The 24,431-nt window shown below is 36.5% G+C and overlaps 1 protein-coding gene across 1 annotated transcript in view; it reads left to right on the plus strand.

Annotated features, from left to right (window-relative positions):
- The window catches only part of ZNF407 (zinc finger protein 407), a 334,216-nt gene that overhangs the window by 17,884 nt on the left and 291,901 nt on the right, over nt 1–24,431 (plus strand). The window contains exons 2-3 of the mRNA XM_062633107.1: nt 6,734–11,545; nt 17,459–17,573. Coding sequence (XP_062489091.1) covers nt 6,734–11,545; nt 17,459–17,573 — 4,927 coding nt within the window. The remainder of the gene's footprint in view (nt 1–6,733; nt 11,546–17,458; nt 17,574–24,431) is intronic.

Genomic DNA, 24,431 nt, shown 5'->3' on the forward strand with positions numbered 1-24,431 from the left:
TTTAGTATGACTTTTTGGCATACTTACATAATTGTGGATAAAATAAATTCAAACTATTATCAGCCTACCTTTAATTTAAAATGGTATTGGTTAGGTTCTTTTTCTATATTTGGTGAGCTGTGCCTCAGTGAATAGCTGGGTAATAAATATCTGAAAAATACTCTATCTTTTTTTTGTTGTTGTAATATAAAAACTGCGGAGAATGTTTCAGTATATAAAAGAAGCCTTTTTTCCTTCTTTCTGGCAAGAAAAACTTGCCTTTTTTTTCCCCTGATTTGTACTTCCCTTCTGCATCTTGGTTCATATTACTCAGAAAATGCGTTCTTGGTTCTCAGCCAGCAGAACGTTGGCCATTTCTGTTGGCCTTTTCACCTGTGCTGGTGCTGCTACGTCCTCAAGCCTGCTTAAGCTGTTAGTAGACAAGTGCATCTTTGGCTGTGGTGATGGAGGCCTCTTGTTGCTTTTCATATGATACAGTCATTTAAAACAAGGTGCCAGCAAAGCCATCTTTTTTTTGTCTTTTAGGTTTAATTTGGAGCAAAGGTTGATGGAGATTTAGTAAATACTGTATTAAACAATAGGATGTTGTTTAGGAAATTCATACTCCTTATGTTTTAAAGAATAACAGAGTCAGGGTCCACTAGGACCAGGTTTCTTGGGTAAAATTTCCAAGAGCCAGTTTGCAAGTAACAGCGATTTCAACTTAGTTTTATCTTTTGCTGGCAGGAAAAAGGAAGACTTCCAACATTTTTGAATCACGTGCCAGTGGCAGTGCCTGTGTACTTCCTCTGATGAATTCCAGGGTACTGTAGGGTATGTGAGAGGGTACTACAGCTTGTGACAAAAAGAGATTTGACCTGCATTTACTTTTTTCTTCTCTCTAGTTACTTTAACTATTGCAGATACATCAGTGTGGAAATTTCAAAGTCTTTAGTCTTTGAAAGACTGTAGCCTGTTTGGAAGTCTCCTGTGGATGTTCTGGTGCCCTAGGAATATGAGTGGCTTTACTTGAAGAACAGGCTCATGATGCAAAGCTTGGAAGTTCGACCATTCTTGAGCTCCAAGGGAAAATACATGTTTGTAGCAGATAGCATCGAATACTCCTCAAAATAAAGGTGATGTTTGCTCAATTTGAACAATAACCATATTGTCTTCTGTATTCCATTATTGAGGAGACTATTTTCCTGGATTAGTCTCTCTGAAGGAAGTGGGGTAACTTTGTAAGGCCAGAAGACAGACCTATGATTTGATTTAGGAAGGATGTTATGCCCTTGAAAATGAGATGGTTGGTTGACACAAAGGTATGCTGAGATGAGTTGTTCGCATTCAGTTTTGTGTAGGCTATTTAAGGAGCTCATTAAAATGATTTTGCTTCATCGTATCCATGATTTCATTGGAAGAATTGTCTGAAAAAGGGGAATTTTTACTGGAAAAGAAAGAAACTCTGTTTCCCATGTGTCACATCCTTTATAAACACTGAAGACTGGGTATTTCCATAGAAGAAAACATCTTCTGTTTGCAAATGACTGCTGCTTTTAAATAGAACTGTAGCAGATACCATATCAATATACAAAAAAGCTTTGTAGGGAGAACAGAAAAAACTGTGTTACTTGGTCAAAAATGGTGGTGGCAGCTCAGGAAGTGGTATTTTTGTCAGTTTTGTATTTGTTTTCTTCTTTATAGGTAGTGAGATTGTGCTGAATTTTGACTGTGGGATGTCTTTTAAATTGGATTAAACATTGAAAAAACCCTCCACGATTTGAAATCCCAGTGCATGACAGAGAGGAATCTGTTAGCTATATTGGTTTCTGTGACATAGCCAAAGTATTGTGTATTATGCAGTTGTAATTTAAAAATGTGTGTGTCTCCTCATTTATTCTGTAAAGATTTGGATATTTGGCCTATGGAGATGTAGCATATGTAACAAACATTTTGCTTTTGAAGATCTTAAAATCATGTTTAACTTCCTTTGGATACTTGGAAAACTGTTGAAGAAAACTGTTATGTTAAACATGCAGCTCCTATTTCCAGCAGAATTACAGAGTTTAGCATTTTCTGTTCAAAAATGTGGAAGCCACAGGAAGCTTCTTTCCAAAACTTGGGAACAGCAGCATGCTACAAAGAACCTTAAAATGCATTAGGTAATGTATGACTGTCTCCAAGCAGAAGAATTTGTTAACCTGAAGCTAATGTGGCAAATTAATTTTTGGTCATATCCTTTAAGAATCTGTTCAGCTATACTTGATTTATATGAACATTAACAAAAGATTTATGTCACAAAAAGTCAACCCACTTTTGAGTTAGAACAGCTTCATTCTGAACATCAACTATGATGTTAGGAGACCGCTGTTTGACAGAACCAGGTTTTTAAACTATGGAAATACTGAAGATTTGATGCTGTTGGCTTAGCTGGGCTTGATCCTGTGCTCTGGTATTCTGCTGTGTTGTAACTGGTGATACCACTGGTGCCTATATAAATCCTTTCTGGTTTATTTATGCAGTACATTAAGTGGTTTTGTGTCATGGCACTTTAGATATTTTTTTCTTGTAAAAATGTAATCAGAATCTTGTAAAGGCAGAAGGAAGAGCATGGCAACTTCCATCTTGCATCAGTTTTAGTCTTGTTGGTCCATGAATAAGGTAGTGCAAGAGCTGTTCTTCCCCACTTCTACTGCTGTATGAGTTTGACAGTGTTACATTGATATCAAAAGGCTTAATGAGCCACACTAATAAGTAGGAGGTAGACATAAGCATGTGCTTAAGCTGCCATGGCTACAGAGGGTTACTTGTTACATCTACAATGTGGTTTTAGTTACCAGTTGATTCAGTCAAATTCCAGATGCTGATTGTTTGCTCCGGGTGATGATCCTTGTGCCAGACTAAGATTTGATCTAAGATTAATTTTGCAAAAAGAAACCCATTTAGCCTTATGTGTCCTGTGGTCCCTGGTACTGCACACACTTGGTGTACTGCTGATGCCTTCTCTGACTCTTTGGTTCCTGTATTAGTACCAACTGTAGGCTAGCCCTTAATTAATGTAGTGGCTTTGATGAGAGCAGAAGTGAATTGGTTTATGTAGGCTGAGGATTAGGACCACCCACATTTGTGACCAGTTTGTTGCTTTGCCTTTGTCCTCCTGTCCTGTGGCAGCTTTCAGGAGAGAAGCTTACAGCAGGGGAAGCACTATAGGCTCCTTCTGCCTAGAGGAGGCTTATGGTATGCTGAATGCATTCTTCAAGTAGTGATAATCAGTTATGCAATAAATCTATGCAGGAAGCTGAGACACTACTCTCTCATCAAGGAATCTGAGGTATATGTTACTGATATTGTGTTAGAGACACAGCTGTGTTATCTGAACAAAGATCACAGTGGGGAGAAACAGAGACATGGCTCAGTGTTGTGGTCTAGATCTTGTCTGAGATGTGGAGAACTGGCCACACAGCTCAGCAAATCACTGTCTGTAGTCCCAGCAAAAAGTCGTGACTCTAGCTGTTAGTGGCTGCCTCAGGAGATGCACTCTTTTCCTAAAGGTAGCTTTAAGAGAGAACGAAATTAAAGGCAATATAATTCCTTAGGTTAATTAACGCAGGGGTAAATTTGGAGAGACAACAGCAATTGCCTCATAGTTGTTTTCATTCATAGAGAATTCTTTCTGGGTTATGGTATCATGCAGGTGCAAACTCCCATGTGGTGATATTTTGACAGTTTATATGGAGGTGGGACAGAGGCAAATTTAACTCTGGGCAGCATACAGGGGGAGGCTGTTTTCATGAAAATTCAGATGTGAGATAGAGATGAAACTGGTAAAGGCATATCATTAATTGTTGCTACACCTAACTTGTGCTGTGCAGCCAAGTAGCTATTGCCTTGATAATACTTGTTATTAGTTGTGGGAATAGACATGTTGACTTCATTAGGAGTACTACCTGTAAATGAAGCAGAGTGCATTCCAGGTCTGCGTGCTATAAGTTTGTCATGAAATAAAGATAGAGGTAAGTGTCTGCATTTACTCTTGGTTTGGAGAACTGGAGGAATTAGGCAAGAAGGCTGGGGCATAAGGTGTTTTGCATATATGTGTTAGATATTTAACTATTTAATTTCATACTGAAATTATTGGCAGGACTTGTGAGATGTGTTTTGCATTTTTCACAACCAGTTTGTAGCTGTGGATACAGAGTTTACAAGATTAAAAAATAATTTGTTTTTTTTTTTCTTTCTCTAAGTACTTGGAAAAATCCTAAATGGTGCAGTACAGCTGAGCTAAAGACAAGACTGGGTGTCAGAATTGCAACTGTGATCTGAGAGTTTTGGTAGAACAAAGCAGGATGAACTTCTGTTGGTGAGTTAGTGAACAAATATGGAGAAGTAACGCTAAGCCTTCAGATACTGTATGCAAATAATCAGCCATCTCTTTTGAGGTGATGGGTGACTAGTGGAGATGAGCTGAATCTGTGCTGGTGCAGCAGAAAAGGCATGTTCTGAAACTGCTGGTACCTGCCTGTGACAGCCTGGAAGCATCCACCTTCAGTGACCAGCGTGTGTTTGGCTTGCAGTTTCTGTCAGAGGTTGATCTTGGTGTGACAGTACTAAAAGGTTTCAATCAGATTATAGGATGGCTTTAAACGGGCATGAAGCATGTCAGAGGAAAGTATGGTGTGGAGCCACCACTCCTTTATTTATTAATATGTCTTGGAGATATCAATTTTTGCTGACGGAGAAACCCTAATAACCCTGATAGAACCTTTGATAGTGGAAATTTCCAGTGGAGGTATTGGTGCACTGCCAGTCAGGCTCTCTGATAAATCCCATGGTCTGAGAGGAGAGTATCCTCTAAAGAAGATGGAGAACTGGTTTGAGATTCCAAATTGTCTTGTAAAGGAGAGAAAAAACTGCTGTTCTTCACCTGACCATGCAAAGGAAGAGTGGTCTCAGTGATGGGCTGGTAACCTGCCATGGAGGTCCAGCAAGGCAAAGGACCCACAACTGCTGCATGCAAACAGCTAAGGATGGGTTTGTGGCATCCATCACTGAAGTAATTGCTTGATACTTTCCAAGTTATATAAATAAAACTTTACTGCAGTTAAACAGCATAATTTTCATCTGATCTTTTTTTCTGTATCCCAAACAGTACTCATAAACCTTTTCAGGGCAAGCTTGCACTTCAAAGGCTTCATCCTCCTCTGCTATTAATTGCTGTTAGTGTTTTTGAATATACTGACAATATGCTGACTTAAACCAGCTGAGAATATAGACCTGATTGTTTTACTTCTAATTGTGATAGTTTCTGTCATGATTTAGTGAACAAATTTAAATAATAGTGTATAAGAATCAAAAAAAACACCTATAAAAAGGCAATATTTGTATCCTCCAAAGGGCTTTTGTGATCTAGAGGTTGTTATTCTCTTGTGATAGCTAGCTTGTTATAAGTTTGGTCAGTACTTTAGAGAGGCCTACAGTTGAAAACCTGTTCTATGTATGCAACAACTGTGCGTTCAATTTCTTATAGGCCTTCCATAAATTATTATTAAGCAGAAAAGCCTTTTTTTTTGCTTCAATAGTTAATTAGTTCAACTGATTTGAGTATATTTTCACAGTTTAATATTACTTTGTCCTCAAAAATAAGCAAATTTTTTTTTAGCATGTACTTCAATGTTTTTTTTGTACCCTGTATTATCTGTATCAACATTGCAATTACTTAATCTTGTCAGAAAGTACTTACAGCTGTGGTCATGGCCTCATTCAGTGGGTAACTGAACAAAAAACTGGATACTTGGATCTGCAGCAAATTGAGTTTTAAATCATAGTGTAAAGCATGTAGATAAACATTTAGTATTTAATCATCTGTTAAAATGAAATGCATTTCCAATTCTCCATCACTTCCTATCAAAATGAAAAGGTAATAAATGTCAGGATTTGATCCCCATCCCTCTTATAATCTGTGTGGTAGCATCAGTTTTCTAGTGTTGACATCTTTTTGGGAGCAGGAAGGTCACACTGGGCAGTTGAGCAAAACCTTTGGGTAACTGGATTTGGATGGTTAGAGTTTGTGCTCAAAGGTGCTGCCCTTCTCTACACTGCTGTTTCATGACATCCCTCCCACCCCCTCATCTCCCAATCCCAAATAGGAAATGAATTTTTAAAGAGGATATTTTAGAAATGATGGGAACTAAACTTGCAGTATATTCCTTTAGAATGTGTATTTATTTGTGTTTTCACTCTTTAGCAGGTAATCTAAGCAGGGGAAGGAAAGAAAGCTTCATACTTACAACGTTTAAAATTTATGTTGGCTTTGTTTTGCTTGTTGTTGCAGTCATGGCCATTTCCTCCTTGGAGCTTTTAAATTTTAGAAACTGGATTTTTATTCCAGGAAGTGTTGAACATACCATGACTAGTTCCCTGAAAGCTGTTAGTGTTTCATGTCCTAAATATGCTTCTGGAAACAAAGGTTAGGCCTGTCTGCCCAGATTTAAGCATGTAGCAAATTACATAATTACACAAAAACTATTGAAGTTGGTGCTCACTCACAAGTGCTCACCACAGTGAGCTCTGTAAACAAGTGCCTAGAAGTTGGTTTGATTTTTAGATGTTGAAAGTTTAGACACGATGCTGAAAATGTAGCCTTGTATCTTTCATTGTGTGTGTCTTCCATTTGCTATATTGCTTTTTTTTTCACTTTACTCTTTTACCTTTTGGTTGTGCACGAAATACTAATAACAACTCTTTTGTTTTACAGGTACTAAGCCAAATGATATACAACTTATAATATCAATGTTAAGAATGGATGGGGAGGAAAATAAGAGAGATGCTGTTGATGAGAGTTTAGAAACTCAGTTGACAGAAGAATCCCAGAGAAATACATCAGGAGAAAATGCTGGATGTGACTCTTCGTCTCCGCAGAAAACAAAGCTTGTATCAGATGAAGTGTTCAGGGACCTTGACAAGAAAAGAAAAGAGAATGGCACAAACAGAAGGGCACTGTCAGGATCACCAAACCTGGATGCTGTTGTAGCAGACAAACATAAAGATGTCTCCAGAAAGAGAAAGCAGAGTTCTTCAGAAGACATGAAAGATAGTGAAAGAAAATTGCACAAAGTTGTAGCTGGAGAAGCGGGTAGTATTGTAGCTGGAGCTGTAAATAGGGAAGGAGTCACCAGTTGTCGTGGTGATGAAATACTTAATTCAAGTTTCCTGTGCCTACACTGTGATTTCAAATGTGCTGATGGTGCCATATTGAAAATTCACAGGGAAAATAAACATTCACAAGAGGAGCCAGCTGCTGTTCATGATAAGTTGTGTTCTTCAGAAGAAGTCAGTATTGGTTATGCAGTTGGAAACATAGACGGAGATTTCAAAGGCAGAATGAGTGATCAGTGTTTACCTTCCTGCTCTGATAAGGAAAACAATAAACGAGAAATTTCCTCTAAACTATCCAAAGAGCAAGCATACCCTCACTGTAGTTGCAAAGCTGAATGTAGTTCAACATTACATATGCATGTCCAGCAAGATCATGAGAAATCCAAGATGTTTTGTTGTGAACTTTGTGGTTTTCAGAGTGCTGAGGAAAATCTCCTAAATTCTCATTTCCTCGGCAAGACTCACCTTCGGCGCCAAAATCTTGCTGCACGGGGAGGATTTGTACAAATGTTGACAAAAAAATACTCCAAAAACCAGCGATCTACTGCAACCAAAGAAAGGAATGTCAGAGTAAAACCTGGGACCAGTAAATTAAGGGCAAAGGCTGCTGATGCAAAAGAATTAAGTCTTTGCAGTGCACTGGAAGGCTCAAAAGTAAGCTTGTCTAAACAAAATGATGGCACTGAACTGATTGAAATGATACCATCTTCAGATGTTCCCACTGAAAAAGCAGATACTGTGACAGAAGAAACATTTCTTTCTTCTGCTGTAGAAGGAAATTATGAAGTCTGTAGTGAAAAAATAGAAATACCAGGACCCTCAGAAAGTATCTTGCAGAAAACAGAATTGCCTCCAACTACCAAAAAGCCAGTTAGCAGTTTAAACTTGACAAGGAGATTTGAGAGACCAGAATGCAGAAGAAACATTGTCTTGTTAAGGTCTTCATTTGGACAGAGTAGGTCTTTTAAATTCAAGAGGCAGGTTAAAAGAAGGTACAGCTTGTTGGGAAATTGTAAGAGAGGCAAGTCGGAAACTCGGAGACTGCACATGAAGCGTATCTCCAGCACATTTAAGTCTGGTGATTCAAGCTGTATGTCACAAACAGAAACAGATGCCAGAGGTAAAGGTAATAATACTTCAGAAATTCAAGATCTTACTGAAGATAAGCCAAATACCCCTTCTTCCAGCACTACACATGCTAAAGATTGTGATGTTAACCTTACTGCTGATCATAGTGTTCTTCATACTTGCACTGATTGTGGTCATGTTTTTCAGAACAGGAAAAGTTTGGAAGTTCATGTTGAAAAGCTTCATATGAAAAGGATCCAGTTTCATTGTCAGATGTGTAGTTATTCCTCTGGAGTCAGGGAAGACATGAAACAACACTCTCAGGACAATAAACACCAGATAGGTGGTTGTAGCTTTAATTGTCAACTCTGTTCATTTACCAGCTTGAATGTGGTCAGCCTTCAAAGCCACATGAGTGAAACACATAATATGTCCCACAGTTGTCCAACTTGCATTCTTTTTTTTCAAATGGAAGAAGAGCTGATAAAACATCAAAAAAATGAGAAACATGATGGTTCAGTCTTTCAGCAAGCCACTCCTCTGGGTAACAGTGATCAGACCTTGCAAGTGCCAGCTTATGCTGACTCGTTATCAAACAATAGCCAAAATCTTGCGAAGGAAATGGAAGTATCAATGAAAGCAAAACCTCCAAACCCTTCCTTCATAAACCATAAAAATGAACTAAAGCATTCTGTTCTGAATAAAACGCAATTTCAATGCAGAAAGTGTTTTTATAAGACAAGATCTTCCACAGTTCTTACAAGGCACATAAAACTCCGACATGCACAGGAGTATCACTTCCTTTGCAAAGCATGTAATCTCTACTCACTGAGTAGGGAAGGAATGGAGAAGCATATCAAAAGAAGCAAGCACCTTGAAAATGCCAGGAAAAACAACATTGGACTACGTTTTGAAGAATGTATTGAAAAGGTTTGTGTTGGCATTGGTGGTATTAAAACAGTAGTGGATCCTTCCATTTCTGGGAGTGGGAATACAGAGTTAGATAAAGAAATTATACATGTTTCATCCTCTTCTGTGGAAAACATATCAAGAAATAAGGAAATCGTTCCACTTGATCAAAGGATTGCTGAAAATGAATTGGTTTTAGCTAATGCACCCAAAAGAGGGAAACCCAAAGGCACTGTTTCTAGGACATGTAGCCATTGTGGTCTTTTGGCCTCCAGTGTTACAAATTTGACTGTTCACATCAGACGTAAACATAGTCATCAGTACAGCTATTTGTGTAAGGTTTGCAATTATTACACTGTAACCAAAGGAGACATGGAACGCCATTGTGCAACCAAAAAACACAAAAGTCGTGTTGAAATAGAGGGACCTGGAAAACAGAACTCAGACATAATCGTTAGCCCTAAAGGAGGTAATTTTGAATCCATGAGCAAGAAGGGTAACAGCCCGATTACTGCCTTATATGAACATGTTGAGGATGGTAACCAGCCATTAGATTTGGAAAATTCTGTCTTAGACAATCAGGAAGTTGAGCAAGAAGATGCTGAGCTAAAAGTTGTAAATGCCAGCAGGCTGCCAGATTTGGAGCATACTAGCAATCCATTAAATATAAACCAACACGTGTTTCTGGAACCAGCGAGGGGTACACAAGATGGTGACCCATGCCTCCAGAAAAGAGCATTGGGTGCGGGTGACAATAAGTGTGTCCACTGCAGCTTCATTGCTCATTCTTCTTCTTCTTTAGAGCTGCATGTGAAGCGAAAACATACGAAACAGTTTGAATACTACTGCATGGCTTGTGACTACTATGCTGTTACTCGTAGAGAGATGATCAGGCATGCCGCAACAGAGAAACATAAAATTAGAAGAGAATCTTATGTTTATTCTTCTGGAGAAGAAGCAAACACAGCAGATGTCACTAAAGAAGGCACTGCTTTGTCTCAAGAGGAGCACCATCACAGTGCAGGAGAATCAAGAACTGGTTTAGGTGAAACAAAATGTGCCAGTGATGCAGCAGAAGGTGATCATATGAGTAAAAGCTTAACTGAGTGTACCGTCTTAGAAGAACATGCATCTTCAGGAATGCCTAAGGGAGGCGATTCCAAAGATACAGTAGAAGGTGAACTTGAAGAGAAGTCTAAAAATGGAGGAGAAAAACATTTTTGTGAAGGTTTCCAGCAAACTCCTCAGAAAGGTAAAGCTGTTAAACTTGACAAGGAAGTATCAGTTAAAGAAACAGGTACTAGTGAGTTGCATCAAAGTGGGCATGGTCAGGAGCCCCTCAACTCGGATGATGATTGCACTGCAGAAAATCAAAATAGATCAAGCAGCACAAACTTGAATTCAGGAAAAGGTGAGGAAAGCTTGGAAGCATATAAGGAAAATCCTGAAGTAGAATGTAGAAACACAGACATTCTGAAAAAAATACCTCTGAAAAAAAATAGCCCACTTATGCTAACTCTTCCAGAAACAAGTAGTGAAGTAGAGCAATCAAATTTTGCTGGAAACGTTGGAGAAATGGTACAAAATATACATAGTTTAGAGGGTGACAGAAGTTTCAAAGAGGATCCTACTGGGGAGGAGGAAGAAGCCCTTATGGAAGCACAACATGAGGCAGAAGTAACTATAAATAACAATGCTTGGGAGGCAGATGGCTCAACAGCTGAGGGCATGCAAGAAAGTAATAATGAGGCTTTAGGAACGGTTATCAGTGCTGATGATAAAGGAAAGGCATTGCAAAATTTTGGCAAGTTTGATTCTTCTATAGTGAGGTTAAAAAGCCATCAAGATGGGGAGGTCACTGACCATTCTGCTGAAGGACAGATGTCAAGTGGAGTGAAGGCTAGAGAGCTCACAGTGAAAGCAGACCCTTCACCAAGTGGTGGGAAAAAGAAGTCAGAAGGAATTTCCCTTGGGGAATTGACACGTATTCGCTGTGATGACTGTGGTTTTCTAGCAGATGGTTTGAGCGGACTAAATGTTCACATAGCCATGAAACATCCTTCAAAAGAGAAACATTTTCATTGTTTACTGTGTGGAAAATCATTTTACACAGAGAGCAACCTTCACCAGCACTTGACCAGTGCCGGGCACATGCGGAATGAGCAGGCAAGCGTGGAGGAGCTGCCTGAAGGAGGCGCTACCTTTAAGTGCGTGAAGTGCACGGAGCCCTTCGATTCGGAGCAGAGCTTGTTTCTGCACATCAAAGAGCAACATGAAGAACTGTTGCGGGAAGTGAATAAGTACATTGTGGAAGACACTGAGCAAATAAACAGGGAGAGGGAAGAGAACCAAGGCAATATCTGCAAGTATTGTGGGAAGATGTGTAGAAGTAGCAATTCCATGGCCTTCCTAGCTCACATCCGTACCCATACAGGTATGGAAATGCTCTCTTTGCAAGTGGTCCCTTTCAAGCAGAGTGAATTTTACCACTGGTCTTTTTTCTGTTTGTTAATCTCTTTAACATTTCTTATGAACTAGCATGCATATCACCTAATGATCCCCCAATGAAATTCAAAATGGCCAAAATGGGTATGAAAAACAGTGATCACAGGTCAGAAAATATAGGAATATTGTTAAGTGCAGTCACCCTTCTGCTTTCTGTTTCATATAGAGAGATTTTTTTTCCTTTAATCTAAATTGTAACCATTAACTGGTTCTTAAATGTATATAATGAAGCAGTGGTGGTTTGAGAGAATAATTAGCTGCTTTTTCTAACTTCCTCTTCCTTGCAGTTGTTTAATATCCAAATTGTTTATTTCATGTCAATTCAGTGACACTTTCAGCATTACATAATGCTTCAGGATAGACAGCTGATATTACATCATTCCTAAATAAATACCAGTAAGAAGCAGCAAGAGGGTTTTGGTTTGGTTTTGTTTTTTTAAGAAATAAGTTATGGGTATGGGAATTGGTCAGCCTTTTTGGAAGGTAGTGTGTAATGCTGATGTGATGCACAGGGATGTAGCATCTGATTTAGTTTCTGTGCTGATCACACTTTCAGTTCATTTTTATGTTTAATTTTAAGTGGAAAATTTAAAAACATTTTTGAAGAAAAATGCATAAGCTGCAGTTCTAAATTTATGTAAAAATTCACTGCGATGTTTCTATAAACCTGCCATACATTCTTTATTTTAAATAGACAGCTTTTCTAAATCACTGAGCTCTGCTTAGACAAGTGGTGTCTCTGTGGTTGAATTTATGAGTGGATTTGAATAATAAATTCACATTTCAATGAACATATTTTCATTAAAACTGTAAGGTTTATTTTACTGTACTTTTAAATAATGGCTTATTATGGAAGCTATAGTTTAAATTCATGCAGTATTTGAAACTTAGTGCATGGTTACAAGGAAGAGAACAAAAAGGTAAGAAAAAGGAAACATAAAAGAATGGTGATTCCTGGCATAATCCTAAAATAGTTTTGTGAGGGCTTTTTTTATGAAAAGGCAAGGGCGTGACTGGACAACAAAGTTTAAAATTAATCTCGGGGAACACAGACATTGTATTTCAAACCTTTCAAAGTATTTTGCTATAACTTGAGTATTCATGTATACCAGTAACTCAGATACTTAATACTTCCAGCAGTACTTCTGTCCTGTCAATAATGTAGTTATCTGTGTTGCTTCAGCTAACATCCCAACTTTGAATGCAGTGTTAAGTCTTTAGAGGGATGCTCATGTTCACATGGTCAGAACAGCTGTATAAGCCCTTAATATGCCCTCTTACGGCAGATAAAACTGAATAAAACTAAGGGGGAGGATACTAATGGAGCTCTCTTTAGAATTCTTTATGCAACTGTCTGGTCAAGACATGTTGCTTATAATTGATGTGTCCATTACTTGAATTCTCTTGTAATTATAGTCAATAAGTCTTGTAAATGTGTTAAAGCTCACTAAAAGCATACAAATTCAAGAACAGAGTAAGGCTAATAATTTAAAATAATCAATGTAGGCATTTCAGCACTTAATTTCCCTTGTGTGTTGATAGCTGATCATTCTTAATCCATTAAGATTTATTTAGTCGTTTACAATGCAAAATAGGTTTGCACTGGTCACTTGTGCCATTTGAAAATGTCCACCAGGTTAAGTGCAGAATGTAGTCCATTAGTCTTCCTTGACTATATGTATTAATTGCATTTAAAATCAAGTTAATGTGGATGTGAAAGTGAGGTAACTATCAATATATGACAAAGCAACCCTACTTACATAAGTTACATCATTGATTGTAACATTTAGTAAAAGTTAGTGTACTTTTTAACATCTTGTGTGTAGGTCTTATCATGAAGTATATTTTTATTGTGCTTTTGGATGGCCCTAAATACGCAAAGCAGTAAAAGAATACATTTCATTTTCCAAGTCATTTTTCAGTGGTTTGTGCAGGGGAGGTATAGAAGGGTTACAGAATAGAGTTTTATCTGCCCTCTTTCTCACAGTACCTTTAAATGAAGTGCTTTTCTTATGCTTTGCTTATTCACATAAATAGTAATGTGGAGACTTTTACTAATAGTTAATGGGAAGAAGGCTTTCTCTTCCAATCTGTGTTTTCATATTTGTGATTTCCTTTGTGACTTACAGAACCTTTTCTTCCAATCTGTATCACAATGGATGCAGTTGAATAAGAAACAAATCTTTTTGGGTTATTGGAAGCGGTGGCAGGGGGAACTGACCTACTCCACCAACTGTATATACACTGGCTTGTAACATTGGTGAGGCAAAAAACAGTATTTCTGCCTTCTCACCTGTTCCATGATAACAGCAGATACGTAATAGGAGCAGAGCTGCGCATTTTCCCCATTATTGTTCTGATTATGTGCTTTTTAAAAAAAAAGCTTTCTTCAGCATCTGGATGTGCATATGTATTTATATGTATGGATGTGTAACCGTATCCAAATCCTTGCCTTTTTTATTGAGTAATTGGTGGCAGTTTGGGCAAGGGGGGAAGGGAAAGGAAAGTTATGGAAAGATACAACTAATGATTTCCATTAATAGAAAAATAATGTCTCAAAATACCGTTAAATAATGTAGGAGATTTTCACATTGCAAATGAAAGGGAAGCTTTGCTAGAGAGGACATAACAAGTAAGTCCATCACATGTTGACAAGTGAAAATGAGGAAGTGTAAAGGAAAATAAAAAGAGTAGTAGAGGTGGAAGACTTTTTAGTTCGCAATTGATGGAGGTCCCATAAACTTAATTAACAGTCAACATCTGAGGAAAAATCACCTGCAGCCACATCATCTTTGTTTTGTTTCTCATCAGATTTCGCAGTTAATGTAAGGTTTGCTCAATGGAAGTGTGGTATCTACTCCCTGTGTCCTATACACATGGAGAAATGGTATGATGAGGTTTCATGTGGCTCTGCTTCATTTGCATTGGGCCTGATCTAGGGATACCGCTATACCTGCAGGTGCAGGTGATGTTGCCTTTGGCTAGTTTAGAGCTGAGGTGGTGAATGTTTCTTGTAGTTTTTGGGTCTCTATTGTCTTAATGTAAAAGAAGGAGTGTGAACTTCAGTCTTTGTAAAGCAGTCATATGGTTTGTGTCTGTCTGACCTGAACTCTTAATCTATTTTCAAGTTTGTGTTTTTTCGTTGTTACTGGGGGTTTGTGTTCCTCCCCCCCCCACCCCAGTTCTCCAGTTCTTTTGTTAAGAACTTTATTGTTTGCTGCCATCAGAAAATGTCACTTTGTTTCCATGCCATAACTTGTGGGTAAAGTAATTCTGTGGCTTTTTTCTTTTTCTTATTTATTTATTTATTAACTCATTTGTTGGAAAGATGCTATATTGAAAGTATTTTTCTCATTTTTCTATGAATTAAAAGCAAAGCCAAGTGTGAATCCAATAGTGTCACATTTAACACAGCATGAGAACCATTAAAGTTTGTGAGAAGTGTGGCTAACAAATGGTTAATTGCTTCAACATTGTTTCAGTCTGAAATTAGCCTTATAGCAAACACAGATTTTTTTTTTTCTTTTTTTGCCCCATTAGTTCAACTCTTAGTCTAACATCTTCATCTCAAGTATAAAATTTTGGGTTTTTCCAGCAAAGAACATCCTGGAACAAATTTGGCACCAGCAATCTAAAAGGGAGGTGCACTGCTTTTGTTTCAGGTGATAAATCCCAAGTGGAGCCTGCCAGCACTTGAATTTTCATGGAGTTTAAATGGAGATGTTAACAGATATTCAGCTCTGGATCTGAGAAATAAATAAAAAAACCCTCAAGGCCTCACTGATTTTTGGATGAGAGCAGTCAACAGAATAATACGTTTCTGTATTGTCAGCACACTGTAGCTACAATTGGTCTGAACTTGAGTTCTTCACAAAGGAGTCATGTAAATGGAAAACAGCAAAGGTCTTGTATGGAAGCCCTGTGGGACACCTGCAGTAACAGAATGAGGAACAAATTTACAATTTAATCAGTAGGAGAGAAACTAAGGGAACATAGGATTGAATCCACATGGTATTTGAATTCTATGACAAAAAAGAGCAGTATAAACAACAATGGCTTTAAAAATCCTCCCCAACCGTGGCCTTGATGTTATTAATTGTGCAATTAGTCTTTAAGATCGTAAGTTAAACCATCAACTTTTAATACTCTATTAATGCAAAGGTAGGCTTTTTTGAAATTATTATTTGCATGGTTCTCCTTATAGAATGCAGTGTTGATTTGAAATGTCACCAAATTAATGATTAATTTAGTTTTATCAGGATCATTTAAATAAACTGCATTTTTTTCACTGTGATTGATAGAATGTGATTGCTGTTAGCTGCAGTCTAAACCTGCTTTTGACATTTAAACTTATAAAGCTGACTAGATATAACCATTCAGGTGCTAAATATATTTTACATCTACTTCCAACAGTAGAAATGGAAGTATTAAGAGATCTGGCTTCATTGTCATTGAACTGTGAAATATTCAACCTTGTCTGCCTGTGCTTAGTACTGTTGACTTTTTTATTTCAGTTAGGAGATTAAAATTAAATGCTTCATTTTTCGTCAGCTTTTGGGAATTAAATTGAAATTTAAGACTCTAAAAATTTTTACTAAGATCCTCAATTTCAGCCCGGTTTCTTGCAGGATATTCTGTTTTCAAGGGCAAAGCAAAAAGGTTCATTGATCAAGTATGATATAGTGCAATATTTTTCTTATCAGAGCTCTTTATGTATATTTATTAAAGATCACATATTTCATACTATGCTTAACTGTATTGGAAGAAGTACTTCACAAAACATATACTAAACATAATATGAGACTCTGTGACCATATTGTACTTACTTTTAACTGCAATTCCATGATTTTGATTTATTGATTTATGGATTTACTGGTCAGAAAATTGAAAAGTGCTACAGCGTGCTTTAAAATGGTGTTGCTGCATAATAACATGGGGACCGACATGTGCCTAGTTTAACTATTTCAGTAAAAGAATAGTTTTTCCATCCTCAAGAGAGGATCACTGTTAATTAAGATGGACAAATAATTTGACTTTTTGCTGAACTGATGTGATACAAGAGATAGGCTGGTATTTCTTCCTTGGAGAAATAATTTCAGAGTTCTTTGGTCTGCAGTAGGCATTTAATATTAAAGTTTGTTCTTGAAATAAATAATAGCCAAAATGTCAATACTTCTGGTTTGCAGAATAATCATAAATTCTTGACCATAAAACAGTCATAAAGGCATAATATTTTATCCAGTGTATATTCATACATTGCATGTCATTACAATAGCTAGGTGATGAATCATTTTCTCTGTGTGACAGAACAAATCTGAAATACCAATGCTAATGTGAAATCTATTCAAAGTCGGAAGACTTGTAAAATTACTTTAAATGCATTTGCTTAAAAACTGAGGCCATTTTGCAGTTTACACCAATATCGATCCACGTTAAGACTGTCACCTGAGTTTCATCATTTGGAAATGGGGAAAGGTGTAGAACAACTTTTGCCATTTTGTTGAAAGGTTATCTACCTACTTTATTGTCTGCTCATTTTAGTATTTTGTGAGTTTTTAAAATAATAATTTTAACAGAGTAAATTATTCCTCAGAGTTAAGAGAGTAGTGATCTCGAACTTAAGGAAACTTTAATGAGTAATGTATAGTATGTACCATCTGTGCCCAGGGAGTCATAAATTTATGTGCAAGATGTGTTTTTTTGTTAGGCAAAAACCTCAAGCAGGTTAAATGTGGGATAGGCTTTTTTAAAGGTTATTTTTTTCCCAGGATTTTTTATTTCTTTAACCATGGGTGATATATTATTCTAATTCAACTCATATCTTATGCTAAATTTTACTTAGGATCAAAGCCATTCAAGTGCAAGATATGCCACTTTGCAACAGCTCAGCTCGGAGATGCCAGAAACCATGTCAAGAGGCACCTTGGGATGAGGGAATACAAGTGTCATGTCTGTGGGTGAGTAAATTGAGACAGTCTCCACCACGGTTAACCAGGAGAAGAGTGCAGGATATGCATTGTTTCAGAATTGAAAACTGTGATGTGAGCAAGAGTGGCTAAAATTATGCATGCATATCCTCCTTTCCATTGTTATGGTAAATTCCTTAAATACAGTTATGACATTCTTTTCCCACTTCTAATCCTGCACTGAAGATGAGCAATTTTATGGGCTACAAGGTCAATTTGAACCTGTAATCTGTAAATTGACTAAATTATAGGATGTTCATTCACATTGCCAGGGAGAACTGTAAATTCCATTTAAAGACATAAAAAATATATAATATAGACTTTACTGTGTGGGGTTTTTTTCTTTTGCTATACTGTTATAATTTTAGTACCATTAACAGATTTCTGGACTCCATTAGAGTTTTCGTTCTTTGCGAAAACAAAACAGAAGACTGATTTTTTTCAAACAAACAGATCTAAAGTATTGCAGGCATAAGACTTTAAAAATAAATTGAACTCTTTTATGTATGCTTATGTTCTTGTTTGTCACCCCAAAAATCTTGTTTTTCTTTTTTACTTAACTGTTATTTTCTCAGAAGGATCGTTCATAATGTTTAATTGTCCTTCAAATGTGTTGCATTTAATAGGAGGCATTGAGACTCCTTAATGCAAAACTAATTAATTTAGCAGAAATGTTTAAAAGGTTTTAAAATGCCATGGCATATATGGTACATCACAGGACATTCAAAGTTGGATTTTAATACCCTAGTCCTGATTAAAAATATATTTTAATGTTATTATGCTGGCGAAATTAGCTAATGTATGCATCATATAAAAACATTTTACTCAAACCTATGTAATGTGCTATAACAGTCTTATAGCTAATGTGTAGAATAGCACAGGTTCAATTAGATGAGGCAGTGCACACATGAATGGTGTAGTGCGATGCTGGGTATAATGTAGCCCTAGTATACTGATCTACTGCAGGACAAAGTGAGTTGCATATTTTAAGGGACAAGTGAATCTTCAGCTGGAGATGCAGCTGAGTGATTTTCACTGATTCATCTCTCTGTTTTTCAAATAATTTTACATGCAGCATTATGAGATACTTTGGATGTTTTTACTCAAGAAAGTTAATTGCTGACTTCTTGAAACAAGAAATAAAAATGTATGAGCCCAATTCTTAAGACCACTGAATATCCATAGTACAATACCTTGTGCTGCATTTTATTTTGCAGAACGTTAAACATTATGTGTGGTAGTCTATTTTATATTGTTTGACAAATCTTGTTTACTATCTCTGCTATATAATTGTTAAGAATCTGGCATGGAAGATAGTTAACAACTGCAGATTCACAAAACTGTTTAGCTAAGGCTAATCTCTGTTCTTTAGAAGTTGTCAACAAACTTGACAATGGTTCTTTATTCAATTCCCTTTTAACTTAAAGTGAAAAATCATCATATTATTTGACTGAGAGGAGAAGTAAAAAACAAAAACCACAAAATAGATAATACTGTATCTTTCCTAAGAAGAGAATTAAAATGATTAGGATTTGGCACAGTACCCCATTTTTTTCTAAAGCTCATTCCTTCAGGATTGACATGTTCTTAGAATCTGCCTCTGAAATTACACAACTCTCAGTTGCAATTCATGATGGCTGTGCAAGAGAGAGTGCAAAACATATATGAATGGTTTGAAATGTGGACTTGAATATCAGTCACTTTGCTTACTGTACGTTGCTGACATGTCACACCTGGTAGCCAAGCAGGTACTAACTTTCCATTTTTGTGTAGCATTATATTGCTAATTTTCATGAACCACATGAAGCTGTGTTATTTAGATATGACAAAACAATCAGCTGAAGAGACATATGCCACAACACCCTCTGCTCACAAAAATCTGATTTATATACCTGTTTAAATAATCATGACATTTCACTTAATGGGCACCAAGCATTTTAAGAATTATATATTAACATGGATTAATTATATATTAACACAGATTTAATTGAAAAATACATTTTTATACTGCAGCTAGCAGTCCTGAAGAATTAAGCAGGATTTGAAGAAGGAGAAATGACCAGAGCAACTTGAACCATAGTCCAAGTAATGCACATGCGATCCTTAAATGTGCAAGAAGAGGAAAAAAAATGTAATAGCCTGTGCTGTATTTCTGCTATTTTAATTGAAAGGATTGGGTAGTGTGTAGGTTAAAAAAATACAGTAGCAACATAAAAAAAAAAATAAATTGCTAGGATTGGCTATCGGATTAGTGGCACTATAGAGCATTGGTACATTAACACCACTGACAATGTCAATTCATTATCATTGATGGCTAAATAATCTTAGAAATGCTCAGTGGACCTATTAGTTCCTGAACATAAGCAGCTCATGCTGCATTTCTTCATTAGGTTTAATTGCTATAAATTTTACCTTTTTAAAAATCATGTTTTAAAAGGTGAAGTGATCTTTCAGGAACATTAACTCTGTAATTTTGTCACAAACAGAAGGTCCTGCACTATGTTTTCTTTTCTACAGTAGTTAATATTCTATCCTCTGACTTTTAGATTCATAGTAATAAGCCCTCTGCTAGTTATGACGATAAATTTTGTTCCAAAAGCTTTTGAATGTGCTCGGGCACTTTGTAAAGGTGAAATGTCAGAGCAACATGGTGGTGTAGTGTGGTCTCAAAATACTGCTCCTTTGTTTTTCTTTTTTTTTTTCTAAAAGAAAACAAAAATTCTCTGGATTTTTTTTGTCTTTAAAAAAAAAGCAGAAGGCTGCATCTTTTGTGTTGTTTTAGGAGGAGTTTGCTGTGTCTCAGTTTTCCAAATGGTCCTCATATTTACATGATACAAAGTACGCAGTATATAATTCACTTAGCTGTTGAAAAAGGCAGTAATTTTGCTGTGTTGTTTTATTTTTTTTTTAATTGAAATTCAGGGTTTGTTTTTCTTCAGCTACACAGCAGAAACTACATGACACAGAAATTGGACACCGCTAATGTTTTAACATTTGGAATAAACCGTCTGCTACTCATTTCCTTATCGCAGATGTGTGTTAATTGTTTTCTTACCCATGGCTGTAAAATATATCCCATTATTTCAGAGGTAGTATCTATTTTCTGTGGATAGCAAACTGCTGCGTATTTGAATATAATTTTTGGAAGTCTGCCTCTGAAATTGGCTGATACCCTGGGTTAGATGAGCAAATCTTGGTTGTCCAGCATTTAAAAATCTTGTTTCATTTGCCTGGTGAAATGCTTATCATGCACTTTTTGAGTTTTATGCCTGAGGTAGAACATGAAAAATGCATTGTTCTGCACTTGAGATTTTGAACAGAATTTATAGGCAATGTTTGATTTAAAAATGCATCTACTATTCCTTCGCATTTTTCTTCCCTTTGCTTTCAGAAACAGAGTTTTTGGGGATGTAGTTACATGTTCCAAGTAAGAGTGGCTGCTTCGTTTGTTTGTTTTTTTTTTCTTCTCTCTTTTATGACTTCTTAAAAATCTGCTGAGGAAGATGGGTGTAAGGTAGGTTTGGATTTTTAGGAAAACTGTCAGTATTTAATACATGCACATAAAAATTTTTTGCTACCTTCCTAAAAATTGAAAGGAAATTGTAGCAATATCTTCATTATGTTTATTCCATGTACAGCAGCCAAGTGTTTTAAGGAAGGAAAGTATTCATATACACCAAGGAATTTGGAGGGGGGTGGAAAACGTTGGTCATTTTCTGTATTTTGCTGAAGTAGTTGTTTCTTGTAGGTTTGTTTGTTTGTTTGGGAATTTTTTGGTTTTTGTTTTTGTTTTGGTCTTTTGCTGGATGGAGCTATTAATCTTGTTTACTTTCTGCTCCTCAGTTCTCGATTAGCTTTGAAACTTCTTTTTCCAGTTAATTCTGGATATAAGATGTTCTGATAAATAAGTGTTTTGCTAAATTTATTTACCTTTTAAAGCTTCATATAAACAAGCTTTCAGGAGTGTTACAGTGTCCCAGGCATGAAAATAACTTCACTTTTGCTGCTGTTGTTAATGCTAAGAATAGTTCAGAGATCTTAATCTGTGTACAGTTCAGTATTTTAATGACACTGGTTGCTTTGAAAATGTCTAAAGAAAAATAATCACCTACATCAAGTATAGTGGCTAGCAGAACTTCATACTTTATAGATAACAATGTGCTTTGACCAGCTGCATCAAAAAAATTGGCTGTACTCCTGCGTGTGGTGTTCTAAAAAATCTTTTAGATTCTCAGTTTTTTTTTTAACTGATTACTGTTAATGTCAGGCTACTTTTAGTTTAAGCCTGCTCTTAAGATTGCTTTTAGCATGCAAAAAAGACTTATTCGTAAATGTATTGGTAGGAGCAGGAAAAACATTGTATTTTCAAGGATGTCTTAATGTACTGTAATGTAAATTAATTATTTATACTAGTGCAGTTTAGGAAATCTTAAATAGAAAGTTACTACTCTAGTAAAACTATTTTTGTGTAGTATTACCTAGTTTTTGTGCATTAAAAGGGATCTCTGTGTAGATGATTATAATGTCACTTTCTGACCTTTGCAGCTTGAATAATTGTAAATCATTGCTTCATAACGTGTCAGAGAATGTCTGTACTAGGGAATTAAATGGCAGAATATAATAGACCAAATTATTGCCTGTCATGTTTTCAACAACACAGTTAGTATTTGAGTTACACTTAATCATTACGTGCATTAGCAACTTCATTGGAATCCAGCTTCAGGCTGAGCATGAAATACATTACATTATTTAAACCTCTAATGGTAGAAGTCATTTATTTGTGTTGAAGTGTACAACATGCAGAGTTTCATAAAGCAAGGAACACTTGAGAGCTTAATTTATCCAAATCAAAGCCTAAATGCAGATAAACACAAGTGGCAAAAATTAGTAATTTTTATAGGCTGGAAATATTTAAAAATACATGGTTGTGGGTAATTGTAGGCAGCAGGAATAAATTAAAATCACTATTTTTAGTCAGTTCTGAGAACTAAAACTGTTGTATACCTAACTCATCAAATGGATCATGAAATTGCATTTTTGAACGAACAATTAATTACACACATCATACCTACAGGTGTGTCCAAACAAAACCTATGTATTTGGTTCAGCTGTTTAGATCAGAGATGTGTGTGTGAAATGACTGTTCCACATCCAGCTGAGTTTCTCTATCATCTGCTTTTGCTGTTTGGTCCTATCATACACTTGTGTCTACATTTACTTTAGTAAAGAAAAATGAGGTGAGCCTACGTAACGGCTTTCCAAACTTGCACACACTTTTAAAGAAATTAATAGGAAAATACTAGAAAAAAATGTATGGAGTAATGTGTTATACTGTCTTGTCAATTTTTTGTTCAGTTATTTATCATTTTATTACAATTGTAAACCCAACCTTCAGTACATAGTCTTTATTTTTACTATTTAAGAAAACTACTTGAAACAGAAATTATTTACTTTTATTCAAAAAAGCTCCCAGCATCTTTAAACAACTGGTATGGATCCTGTGGTGGTTTGTGTGAGACTCTTGTGGCCTGGAAGTCTGCCATGGAGATGGTATGGAGTCTTGAGTGAGTGGGAGACTCAGGTACAGGCGGTGGAAGGACTCTTCTGTTCAAGGATGGTATTACAGTTGATACAGAACATCCAGACGCACTTTCTGACTTAATAAAATGTGATTTCAGCAATTTATATGCTAAATTGGATTATAATAATGATTTAGTTGTACTTGCTAAAGAGACAAGGTGTAAAAGGGACATGAGAGTATGTGTTTGTACTCAAATTGGAGATAGTGATTCAGGCCAATATCCATGATCCATGCTGCATGCAGTCCAATTCAGTGCACTTCCAAATGGTAATTATAGCAAGACGCACAGCAGTATGACCATGTTTGGCACATGCAACTAGTGCTTTTACAGACATGCATTTTTAATTTTTTACTTTCCTGTAGATTGCTCTGACATCCAGGATGTGTGTGTTTTTGTAAGGCCAAAGGTACCTCACTCTCAACACATCCTTCGAGATCAAGCCAGTTCTGTGGCCACACGGGGAGGGTTTGAGCCCTTCCTCAGAAGGCAGGAGTCGTGACTGATGGGAAACAAGCTGATAGTGCAAAAACTGAGTTTTAACAGTTAGTGCTAAAGCAAGTGGCAGTCCTAAGATTTAGTATGCCTACTGAAAATCTATTCTGACCTTATAATCCATGGTTCGGAGGATTGACCTAACCACTGAGGAAGGTACTGTTAAAAACTGCCTTCTGTTGGGAAAGGGAGATGGCAAAAAAGTTGGTTACCATGAGAAGAAAGGAACATGAGGGTTTTTGGTACAGGTGGTACTGACAAGGAGAGAGGTTTGCTTGATTAAAATTTTGGATGTGTTCTTTTGTTGATAGGCTTGAGTTGCATGGTTTGGATTTATCAGAGTTCAAAAGGTTTATCTTTGCTTTAGTTTTGATCATTTATGCGTAGGAATTGCATGAGGCTCCTGATTCAGCTGTGATTTGCCTTGGTGCTTTTAGTAAATTTACTGTAAAATTTAGAGGATAAATAATTGAGCCTAATTTTTATCAATTAATACCTGTTCCCTAGGGTTTGGTAAGGAAGTGGGATGTTACCCAGGAAGGGAAAAAATAGACTCTGATTTATGCTTTATATTTTTTTTTAACTGTAAGATGTTGCAATGCCCTTAATTTTAACCAGATCTAATCTCTTGATTGCTGAATCAATCTGTTGGGGCATCTGTTTTTTTTGTGTGTACGATTTTACTTGCATCAACTGTATTACTGTAACATAGCTTCTTCAGTAGTTACTACTCAATTCGTTGGAACGCCCCAGAATCTCAGAGGATGCAGTGTGC

The sequence above is a fragment of the Pezoporus occidentalis genome, unplaced genomic scaffold, assembly GCF_034315485.1.
Source record: "Pezoporus occidentalis ecotype Australia unplaced genomic scaffold, CSIRO_AGI_Poc_V1 ctg4, whole genome shotgun sequence".
In the NCBI taxonomy this organism is placed as follows: Eukaryota; Metazoa; Chordata; class Aves; order Psittaciformes; family Psittacidae; genus Pezoporus; species Pezoporus occidentalis.